The following is a 12,808-nucleotide window of genomic DNA, read 5'->3' as shown; positions in this document are numbered from 1 at the left end:
ATTATCATGATAAAATGATCAGACGATAGAATAAAAACAATAATGATGATACGGCTGTTTTCTGATTTAAAAGCAAAGTTAATTTCTATGCTTTGATCTTTTAGAATCTTGCTCAGATGTTTTTACAGACTTCTGAGGCCTTTAATTGACGCTATGAGCATATAGACGGAGACAGGAAACACAAGGAGACAGAGGGCGATGTTGTGCAAAACGTTTTTACCCAATGTTAGGTTTGTAGATGCAAATGCTCTTCCGGCATCACTCTGCTTCACTCTCACATATTTACACAGGCAACAAGATGCCCTTTACTACAACACTCTTGTCTATCGGCGACTGAGGAGCCTGAAAGGAGCAAGGGAGGTTTGGTGCACCTCAGTGGTCGGCATGGATGTAAAGAGAACTAGGAGTTCATACTCGAGTAAAAGTATTGTTACTGTACAGACATTTTACTGAAGTAGAAATACTGTTACTGATAAGACAGAGAAATGTTACTTCAAAGAAATGTTAGTATTGTATGCAAAAATGAAGTCAAAGAATTGTAGTTTATGAAGTCATAGAGTATGCCACAGAAATGTCAGAATTATAATGAACAAAATGTCATGATAATGTAAAAAATAGTCATAGTATGGTATGACGGATTCAGTCCTACTATGGTAAGTTCTTGAAAATATCATAGCATAGTATACAAGAAAATAGTAATAGTATTGTATGCCCCAAAATGGCATAACAATTCATGGCATCGTATGTCATAAAAAGGTTATTGGAGTCTTATACTATAAGTCTGTCATAAAAAAATATCTTGTAAAAATGTTCGTAAAAAATGTAATATTATATAGTATGCCATTAACAATTATAGTACAGTAGATAATACAAGTTGCATTTAAAGGTCATAGTATGCCATGTCATTACATGTAAGTAGGTACAGTATAGTTTGCCATAAAAGAATAATAAAAATGTATAGTACAGTCTAGTATGCCACACAAATGTCACAGAATTATACTGAACAAAATATCATGAATAAAACAGTGATAGTTAGTATATTGTAAAAATGTCAAGAACAGCATGTCGTAAAAATGTCACATAAAAGTCACAGTCAAGTAAAACAAAATGTAACTTATGGAAAAAAAAAGTCATAAAAAGTCACCGTAAGTATGTCAAAGAGCCATAAAAGGATTTGCAATAAACATTTTGTAACAAAGTCACGGTATGGTGTGTGATGAAAATGTCATTAAAAGTCATAATGTAGTATGTCTAGGTAATTAAAGAAGTATTGTACAGTTTGTCCAAAAGTTATAATATAGTACGCCATATAAAAGTCTACAAAAGTTATAGTATAGAATCTCATGGAAATATAATTAAAAAGTCTTAGTATATTATATCATTACAAATAATTACTTAATACTTAATAATTCAAAAAAGTCATAGAATAGTATGACAGAAAAGTCAAGTATGACTTTATTGCGACATGTTATACTTGGTCTTTCAGTGACTATTTTGACATAAAATGCAATAAATTGTTTTGAGTATACGATGACTTTTTAGGACTTTTTTTTACATTCTATACTATGACGTTTTTTCAACGTATACTTTTTCTTTACATAAAATACAATGAATTGTTTTGGACATCTTATACAATTACTTTTTATAACGTTTTATCGACATTCTATTTTTTTGACTTTTTCAACATACTATATATACTATGACGTTTTTGACCTTCATTTTGCTCTATTCTATCAGTTTAATTTGACAAACTGTGGTACATGAACTGGTTTAGTTTGGTATGTCTCAAATAATCAGAAAAACAATGTCTGCAGACTCTGAATTGGAATGATCGGAAAGCGTTACGCTTGTCAATTGTTGCGGAAATGTCGATGGACTGATTGATGGTTGGCATGGTGACGTTACACCTGCTTGATGGGGCACTTCACCAATAAACGACTGTCTCTCTGGAATTTATTTTATTTTGTTGTCACAGCACATGAAAGAGGTCTCTATTCCCAGCATGTCTCCCCGACATGGGGTGACTGTGTCTGTCAAAAGTCTTACCTCAAGGTCACTTGCCTGATCACCTCTGGTCTTTGGCTTGAACTTCAGAAAAGTAAAAGAGCTGTTGTTTGAGGAACTCAGTGTGTTCATGGGCTCATGTGGGGAAAATTCCTTCAAAGTAAAGCTTGTAGACATCAAAGCTTTTTGTGCAAAAATTCTCTCTGATGGCATCTTGCAGCACAGCAAACCGGCCATTGAATGTGTGTGTGTGTGTGTGTGTGTGTGTGTGTGTGTGTGTGTGTGTGTGTGTGTGTGTGTGTGTGTGTGTGTGTGTGTGTGTGTGTGTGTGTGTGTGTGAGAGAGAGAGAGTGTGGTTGTGGCTACACATGGTCAGCACAATTACTGAACATCAAAGGCCACTAACATCTCTGCTGAAATCCCTGTTCGATCCCTCTAAAGTGAATCGCCCTGCAGAGTAAACGGAGATCTGGCAACACAGGATATTGCAGAGGAGGGATGAAGAGGGAAATGAAGATGAGTTATGGGGCCTGTGTAGAGGGCAGGTGATATAATGGAGGGAAAGCGATTAAGGGAAAGATTGGGATTGATGGAGGGATGGAACGAAATGGCTCTGACTGAATGCCTGAAAGGAGGCAACCAGAGATGTGGGCAAGTGAATCCACATCATAAAGAACAGGAAGGTATTTGCATATGGAGTGGCTGATATCTTCAAGACAGCTGCAGCTCTCACAGCTGGCAGACTGACAGCACTGGGCAGGTGTGAAGCTCGGCACATTCAGAAAGGGACACTTAACGAGAGATGTGTGTGTGTGTGTGTGGTTGTCCGTGGAGGGGGCACCATTCATCTTCAACAGCCCTTTGTGAAGCAGCCTTCAAAGATGGAGACTTACTGTATCAGTTATCTCTCTTTTCACCAGCACATCCATCTGCTTCCTTCTTTCTAATTGCTGTTCCCTTTATAAAGCGTTCTCTTCTTTCTCTCCCAAAGATAAACCAAAGGGCACCAAAGTGCTTTACCACCCGAACAGTGAACATTCACGTTATTAAGTTATATGAGAACCTGAGCTATACGTGTCTTCACTGATGACTGATCTCAGTCATATTTCAGTGTCTTTGGATTTCAGCTTTGTATCAAAAAGGTCTGAACATGAACATGTTGTCATGTTGTTGCTTGGCCAAGAGGTAGGCTATTATTCATTCTAAAATAGTCTTGCACTGACAAACCTAAATGAATGCATCAATCAATATTTTTGCACAAAACAGTACGATTAAGGGGAATATCTTTTTGTCATCTTCCTTCAATTTAATATCAATAAATCACATTATTCTATCCTGATTGTTTTGCTCTGGGACATTTCGAATGATTGTCAAATCACTTACCAGCAAATCACTTAGTGACCACATACATTTGAATGCATTGATTATTTATTTGAATGTTGACAACCTAGAAGTAAAATAACCTAGATCAAGAAAAGAAAAAATTTCTGAAAAGTTCTGAAAGATCGTGTTTGGAGAAAGTCTAAACTCTGTGGCTGCGGGGCTTTTGGTTTTCTCAGCAAGGAGTTTGAAATATCTAATTGATGCCGTTCTGAAGAGATGAATGTGTTTTTGTTTTTTAAATGCTCGGGCAATATGGTTATGTGATATCACTTTAGTATTACACTGTGATGCAAATTTACAGTGACATACAGTAACCTATACTCTCTTATGCTTACACTGTATTTTGCTGTGAAAGCAATGCATTCTGGGAGTCATAACGCTTGCTCCTATGATCCCGGTCAAGTGTTTCTTTTCACACAAATGTTCTGCTTACTGCTGACAAATTCCTTTACATTTTGATTGCAATAAGTTACTGTATTTCTCCGGTAAAGTCAAGATACTGTAATATTTTGATACAGTCAAGATGCTGTAAATTGTAAAGTGGCTTAATGGCAAACTTTCGGCCAGTAATTTACTGTAATTTTACAGCAGAAAGTTTTCCAACATTTAGGGTGTGATTGGCCACGAGGCATCATGTTGACAGTGATGAACATAGGCTTACAAAAATACAGCCGTGGGTTTGGCTTTTGTGACAGACTATGTTACATCCTATTCATTCACTGCATCGCCTCAAATCTATTGTTGCCTGTCATCCCACCTGTCCCCTCCATCTGTCCTGTTATTCTTCTGCACCATCAAACAAAACTTGAAGACTACAAACAAAGAACTTTCTGCTCATTTAAGAAAGTTGGGACATCATTCTTCCTCAGGGAACGCAAACACTTGGCTACAAAACCGGCTTGACATTATTTATGTCTGGTATCCTAGCTTCTCTGTCCCAGTTCTCAAAACGGCTCTGATAGATTGAGTGGTAATTGAGTTTTTCACTCACCCCTCACTTTTCATCAGCAGAAGAATCACATCTCATCTGCAGAAATGCAACCCTCTCCTGGCTTCAGTTATTCCTGACAGGTGGGCTGATTGCAGCTGTTTTCTTCAGTCTAACAAGACATATTATTGCCATTACTTACCTCCCCCCGCAAGTGTCTTTTGATCACTGAAACAGAAACCTCTCCCTCCTATCTATCTGATTCATTTCCAGCTTTCGTAGTCTCTCCCCTTTCATATTTTCATGTACCTCTTTATGTGCTCCATCCTTCCTCACATGTATGCACATTCACTCTCCTGATGCTGATCGAGCAGAAATTATGGAAGTCACATGGTCAAGATTTAAAGAATTTTCCCTTTACTACCGCCAGACAGGCATATCCTGAGCCAACACCCTAAATCGTAAAGTACTGAAGTGAATACATATAGATCCTATTATAGATCCTATTATGGCACTATAATACAATGCATGCTCAGGTGTTTAAGTTTTAGGGATTCACTGTGATATATTAAAAAATGTAAAGCTGTAAGAAAATGAGATTATATAGACTAGTCAATGAATATCGGAAAGTACTGCTCAGACCGCTGAAAGACTCCATTGGACAAACTGAATGGCATTATCACACCACCACAGACAAGGGGCCTAAACATAACAGGAATTACTCTTGTTAATTAAAATGCATAAACATGTGTCTGTGCATGTGTTTGCGTTTGATTGTTTGAGTGGAACAAAGTCAGACACTTCCAAAGCAGCAGTATTAGTGTATCATCGGTGCTTATCTCTCAACTCAGAGAATGTTAAGAGGCTTCCAGAAGGAAAACAATGATACAAAAACATAGAATCAGGCTCATACAGATGTTTCTGTTTCTATTTATTCAACAATTTCCATTTCATACATCAGAACGAACCTCTAAATTAAATGTAATAAATCCCACAGACAATGGGAGAAAAACACCTTCATTACTGTGCTATATATCGAATCAAGCCCTCTCAGTACGGCTTGATATGAAACCCCTTATTTCGCTAAGGTACACCAGAGGCTAATTAAAGTGTCTAGCTCTAATCCTGATCTTCACTGTGGATATTTTGTATTTTGTGAGTGATAATGCGTTACTACTCCTTTACTCCTTTCATCTGAGGACTGATATACATAAAGTTGAGTGTTGCTACATGAAAAACATCATGATAGAAGGTAAAAGCATTGAACTGCTTACATACCATCAGCTAATATAAGATAACATTGTGTACAAACACAACTTCTATCATTTTTGAAATGTGTGATTATTTGCAGCATATTTATAAATGTCAGGATTTCAAGTCAGCCATCATATCAAAAATCTGTTTCCTAAGTCAAAAATCCCAATGACAGCAAGATGAGAGAATGACTGAAGAATCACTGAATAACTTTATTAACATTGCGATAATCTTAAATTCAACAAACACATGGTGTCAGCATTCAGAGACTACAGTAGCAGAGTGAGAAGTGCTCACAAGTCCCCATTTTTAGACAGAAAACGAAACAAAAAAAGATCTAAATGAAAGAGATTCCTGAGATGCAAAACAAAAGAAAGTGATGTAATTATAAAAAAGGAAAAAACATCTCAACATGTGATTGTGTCACTTGTTGTCATTGTGACAACATGGAGGCTAAGCTGATTGATTCTAGTTTCAATATTGCAGATGAACAATGAAATGCGCTGAAACCAAACTGTACAAAGATATGAAGGGTCAGGGGAGGAGAGATACGACTGGACCGGGCCATGTCATGCTATTATCACTGCTGTTGAGAACAAAACCTTTAAGTTAAAACAAAATGCAAACCGATACAGTGAAAAAAATACAGATTATGACTCAAAAAAGGCCATTTCTTTCATGTTCATCCCTTTTTTAATAAGGAATTTAGAGTTGGTATTTTTAGTTGATATGGGCATCTAATTTCCTGAAACTGGAGACAATTGCTTGCGCAAACTTGAGCAAAAATGCATGTGTGTGTGTGCCCGACTGACTGCAATATGTTGTGGCCAGGGGTGCGCTCCTGGGGCAGTGCATTGTGGGGAAAAGGCTGTAGCGGGATGAATACATAATGCAGTCATCAGGTGGAGTTTGGACAAGCTTCAATGATCACATTAGCTTATCTCATCCCTTTTTGTTAAAAGAAACAGACAGAAGGAGGGCAGAGAAGCAAACTGGAGGTGCAGCTCCCCAAATATGCGTCCAAGGATCCTGGGATGTCCCTTTTTAAAGCTGATTTTAAATTTCAGGGTACACACTGAAATCTTGTGATATGATGATCATATAACATAATTATATGAGTGCACTTGGTCAATATTGACAGTAACTTAGTATTATATTAAAATGGGTTTTTTTCATTACTTCCCGTTGCCTAATAGAGTGGAACACACACATACGATTAAAAGTCACGCATACTTGATTTTGTAAAAGTCTGTTATGTGCAACCGCCAACATTACAAAATTTCACAAAATTGAGAGCAATTTCATGCAAAAGTTACTGCTCGATCTGCATAAATCAGTAATCTCAGCTGCACCACTCCCACCGTCAGTCAAAGAAAGTGGGTTTGTTTGGAGCCAGGAAACAAAGCAGAGGCAAGTCAATTAAATGGACTAGTGCCCAATGAAAATGGCACTGCGGCTACGTTAGCGCTGTCACGGTCTTGCCGCCAGGATGAAATTAGAGGCCCATGATGTCGGGGATATTTACCAAACTGGTATTGGTGGAAAGCAAGGAGGCAACAAGTTTAAAGCTTAGTTTCAACCGAAAACATAAAAAGAAATACGACTAATAACCGACCCAATGATGTTACTCACTATGATAGTTGATTCTATCATTTTAGAATAGTTCATAATGGTACGTGCCAGGCTGTTAACTAATACAAAACAAAATCAAATCAGGTTTGGTCTAACCATCATAAAAAGCCATTTGCAACAAATTAGCTCATTACCGCCATGTCAAAAGAAATATTTACATATGGTTTTCAGAAAGAAAAACAACAACAAAAGTAAAACACATGTCACCATTTACTAAGAAATATCCATCAAATTAGTCAGAGTGCATAATTCAGTAAATGGCACCTGTTTCATTTCTAAACACCAACTCATCACTGCAGACCTGATTATTTACGAGTGTTCATTTAATACAAAACCATCTGCTTCTCCGACTTCAGAATCAACAGATCCATTCGTCCACTCTCTTATTTCTAAGATTGATACGCAGGCGTAAAGCAACACAAACATTTGACTGACACCATCATTGATTAAGACACAATGAAAAGAACTAGATAAAAAAAAAGTAAAAAAAAAAAAAAAAAAAAAGACATTACATCAGTGTGATAAAAGTACAGTATGTGATACAGAAGATTTCCAAAGACCAGAGTCTAGAGTGCTTTAGCCCGGAACGTGGTGAGGCTGAAGACAAACTGTAGTGGGATATTGATTGAAGTGCTCTAAAATGATCAAATGTGGAAACTGTGGCAAAGCTTTTGCATTTTTTAAAACATATCTGAATGTAATATGCAACCTAAATTCTACATCAGTGGTGATAGGTTTAATGATTCCCAACTTGTGATTCACTCCAGCAGTGCTGGAGACACATAGAGAAAGACCTTACTTGCTGACCTTATTTGCATAATGTTGTAAATTGGCCACTGAATTGGAGACAGCTGGGCCCACTATTTTATTGCCCTTGGTAATAATTTGCTCCATTTTAGTAGATTAGTGCCTTGCCTTTTAAGTCTTTAGTTTCAGAAGCCACATTGTTTATCGCTCTTTCACAGGAGAGTAAATCAGCCAAATTCCTGCAAACTGATGAAAGACAAACGGCAGGGATATATGAAGAGAAACAGAAGTTGTTCACAAGGTTATGTTTGTCTAAGCTTTTGTGAAACTTTAAACGCCTCCAACATGAAGGCAATGTATGCTTGAATGCTTTTCAATTCCAATTTGTATTTTAAGGATTTGGTGGAGACAGATAAGACATAATTTTCCATTTCTGTTCAGTTTTGTAATTTGTCTTTTTTTGTTAATCGCATCCATTACAACACCGAATTCTTCCGATCTGTAGCACCCAAGAGCACGCCACAAACACAAGGAACCACTGCTCTCCAAAATTAAGTTACAAACATACTTTCATTGTAGTTCTCTCTTAAATAACTTCAGTTCAAATAAATAAAAATATGAACCAAACAAAAACATGCTAATGTGGATTACCAAAGTTTAGTTTTCACCCATTATATACATGCCTTGTGCCAAAACAAAATACATTTGTTTAAAAGTTTTCCAATAAGTATTATGCAATGAAAAAGTAAAGTAAATAGATAAAGTGGCTAATATACAAATTTGTAGGAATCCAGAATTTAACAGCAATTTTCACAATCAACCACATTTTAGCAGACACAATACACAGCAGGGAGATTGGAACCATTTAAACCAAAACTATTACAATATTTTAATAAAAACATGTTTTAGCTTACATTTTCAAAAAGATGCACTGTATTTTCCCCCCTAGAATAGAATCAAAGACAGCCTTGTCATCTTTCCACTACCCATTTGAATAGAAGAACCATTCCCAAGGCAATCTAATTGTTGGCAAAGGAACACAGTTACTCATTCAGACATGTTTGTGCTTCTCTATTTGTCTTCAGTTTTTAGTTTTGGAAAGGAGGCCCCTGCAGATCCATGACCCAGCACTCACACTATTTTACATTTTTTCTTTTTTTTTTTGCTTGAAGACCCCATGAAATGGAAATCAAAGTTCAGTTCATGGCAAGCGACTCTGACAAAATGAAAATAAGTGGAGCAGTTATGCCGTTTGAGAGTAGGGAGTTCATGACATGGTGGTGGTACATACAATTTAACTAAATAGTTTGAACAGAAATTTGGATGTGGAAATATGAACAATAATGTGTTTTAGTCAAATTTATTTTATCACTATTTGTATAAAATATGAATATGATTGGATGTTTATCTATGAGCCGGTAAATGAACAGAAGTGTGTATACAATCCACTGTGAAAAGCTGCCAGGACCTCAAGCTAAGAGGCAACCAACGTAAGACAACAGTAAATATTTATAGCCATACAGTAACTGTGTACTTATTTTACTAACTCTTAATGGTTCATTTTACATTTCACAGGGTCCTTAAGCCTTAGAAACATTAAAAAAAATGGAATTTAAAGCGAAGAGCTCAAATCATTTCAGTACAATTTATACAGCGTTTAGAGAGAGGGGATTACTTCTTTCTGTACACCTGAACCCATTATGTGAATCACAAACTATTGTAAGCTGTCAAGAGGACACTGAAGGTGTTGGTGTTTCACTAAACTGCAGCCTCGACAGTGCAAGAATATACAGACAAAAGTACAGCAGATTTAGCAAATGGTTTTATACGCTTGATTGAGTTTATTTGATGGAATGCTTCATCTAGCATCTGTGTGTATTATCTGCTCTAAACAATACCACACTACCCTTTATTACCCCCTACCCTAATAATGAAAATCATATTACACACTTATCTGACAAACCTTGCTACAGTGTTACACAAAACCTTCCTCTTATCTTACAAGGGTCAACTGTTTAATTACAAGTCTATTTAGAGGGGATGGGGGTGGGGGGGTGGATCTAAAAGTACCATATTCAGTGTGATAGACATGTATAAGGCGTAAACAGCAAAGATCTTCATTAAAATAAAAAAGACGCAATGTATAATCAAAAGCTGTGAGCTAATCAATGAAATGATGGTCCAGTGAACCCATCTACAAAGCATTTACATTGCTACTGACAGACGATACATGAAGGCATTGACAGAAGTTCAATGGCGTCTGTATTTTTAGGCACCGTGTTGATGTGATATATGATATGCGTTTGTGAACGTGTGTGAACAAAGGGGATATCGTGTGTGTTTGGATGCCTGCTTGAAGGGAAACAGGAAAGAAGATGCAGAAGGGCTCATGTAAGAAGCAGTCATGGGAGTTATACAGACTTCCAGGCATTCATATCAAAGACGAGGACAATTATGAGAAAGGGGGACAAACTTTGGCAGCAACAGCAAGCTGCCTGTGAAAACCGGCTGCCAAAAAAAGAAAGAAAAAAAGAAAGGACAAGATGTAAAAGATAGAAAAAAGGCAATAATAGGAAAACACTGAAGGAACTTCTCTGTCTGTGGACTGCCTGCGGGTTCCTTGTTGACACAGCGAGGGCAGTGGTCAGAAGTGGAGAAGAAAAGGGGGAGACAGAGAGAGAGAGAGAAAACAAGTGATACAGAGATTGAAAGAGGGGCAAGGGGAAGGAGAGAGCTGCACAGCTCCCTCTGCAGTCTAAATGAAGTACTCTTTCTTCTCTTCTGCGTGTGCATGGTTGCCCTCAGCGTTGATAATAGCTGTATCGGCGTCGGGCGCGTCGTCCGCCCCTTTAGCCTCGTTTGTCAAGTACGTTCCTGAGGAAACAAAAAACAAACTTATATCAAGAAAAACAAATATCGAGCAGCTCTGCATGGTGTTTACTGCCTGGGGAGAAAAACGCATCTGAAGACAACATCAGTAATGCTACATAATTCATAGACATAATGATGAGCGGCAAGGAGAGTATATGCAAATACAGCAGAGAGTAGGTGTGTAAAAAAAACCTGCATCAACAAACAACTTTACTGTAATTACTTCTGCGGCGCTTTCACATCACTCTGCGCAGAACATCTCTGCGAAGCCCGCTAGGAGAAAACCATGCTTTGAGGGCGAGGAGCGCCCCCTGGTGCACGACTTCTATCACCGCTCTTCAGCTCGCAAAGCTTTCACCTGCTCGCTCTCGAGTGTTTTTACTTTCTGATAGTAGGTGGGCGGACCCAGTCACTATTGTATCACTTCATTACTACAATCCTCGTCTTTGGATTGGCCGGATATTCTTCCTGACGCAGACGCTAGGTGGCGGTATAAAGGTGGTTTTCAATCCTCCACTAAACACTGTTCTACTACATCTCAGAGGTAAATATTGCACTTTTTAGTCCACTACATCTCAGATGTAAATAATGTACTGCACTGACACAACAAACATAAGATGATTTTACAGAATATGATTGCCGTAGCTTAAACTAACCAACAGTATGTAGAGGAGTTCAAAACATGCAGCATACACATTAATGCAGCAATAATATGTATCCTGAAACATCAGATATATAACACTGACAGGGAACATTTTACTGCACGTGTACTTTTACTTTGGGTACTTAAAGTACATTTTGCTGATAATAACATACTTGACTAAGGTTTTGAATGCAGGACTTTACCCGTAGTGGATTATTTCCTCAGTATAGTATTAGTACTTTTACTGCAGTTAAGGATCTGAATCATTTTTCATCCACTCATTACTTGTCAGTGATTTAAGTTTGGGAACTCACTTGGCAAACAGTAACTATACCAACAGTGTTTCCTAACCTTGGCTCCAGATCCTTTACCGGGTCAAAATTCTTGCTCATGGAATATACAACTACATTTTATCTGTTAACTTCTGTAAACACACCAGCGTTATTAAATATTATCACATCATGTTTTAATCAATCAAGAACCACAAAGATCCTTGTTTGTCACAAGAGGTTTGACTATCAAACACACATTGAATGATGGAGTGACTCCAGTTTATTTAAAAAAGAAACACAATTGAATTATTTTATTTCAAAACGCTATTAACATGCTTTGTATTTCATCAGCCTCTACAGTCTGAAAAGTTAACAAAAGCTGTCAGACAAATGGAGAATATTTACCTCTGAGATGTAGGCTAATGGTGTGGAAAGTACTATATTTACCTCTGTCGTGACTATATCTAATTCCAGCAATTAGCCACTCAGCTGGGTGCGGGAGCAGACCATGTTTTTTACGCGCTTCAATGACGAGATTCCAGGCTGATTCACTGTTTGATTGATTGCCTTTATATTGCAAGCAAACGTGTGCGGTGATATGATGACTGACTTGGCTTTCTGGTTTGCTGCCCAGTGAACACAAGCGTCCGAGCGGTAAAAATCGTGCGATCTCCCCGTCACCATGCATCATTAGCCTGCCTGTTGCACCTGTGCCGCATATAGAATTTACCTGCCACACTAATCCACACTGCCACCTGTCGTCAGCTTGAGGTAGGCTACCAATACAAACGGACATAAATACACAGACATAAGTTATGGCTCCTACACCTCTGAGATGTAGTGGAGTAAAAAGTAGAATATTTACATGTGAGATGTAGTAGAACAGTGTTTAGTGGAGGATTGAAAACCACCTTTATACCACCACCTAGCGTCTGTGTGGGGAGTGATATCCGGCCAATCCAAAAATAGGATTGTAACCAATTAAATTAAGTGATAAAATGGCGACTGGGTCCGCCCACTTACTGTCAAAAAGAAAAAAACACTCGTGAGCGAGCAGGTGAAAGTTCTGCGAGC

At 37.8% G+C, this 12,808-nt stretch overlaps 1 protein-coding gene across 2 annotated transcripts in view; it reads right to left on the bottom strand.

Moving 5' to 3' along the window:
• Nucleotides 1-5,761: 5,761 nt before the first annotated feature.
• Nucleotides 5,762-12,808, bottom strand: part of cadm2a (cell adhesion molecule 2a) — a 193,783-nt gene continuing 186,736 nt past the window's right edge. For both annotated transcript variants that reach the window (XM_079171374.1, XM_079171375.1), the window contains one exon: nucleotides 5,762-10,822. In XM_079171374.1, coding sequence (XP_079027500.1) covers nucleotides 10,704-10,822 — 119 coding nt within the window. In that variant the 3' untranslated portion in view covers nucleotides 5,762-10,703. The remainder of the gene's footprint in view (nucleotides 10,823-12,808) is intronic.

Source organism: Pholis gunnellus (genome assembly GCF_910591455.1).
Source record: "Pholis gunnellus genome assembly, chromosome: 13".
Taxonomy (NCBI): domain Eukaryota; kingdom Metazoa; phylum Chordata; class Actinopteri; order Perciformes; family Pholidae; genus Pholis; species Pholis gunnellus.
The sequence above is the reverse complement of the archived record's forward strand: the minus strand, read 5'-3'. Positions and strand labels throughout refer to the sequence as shown.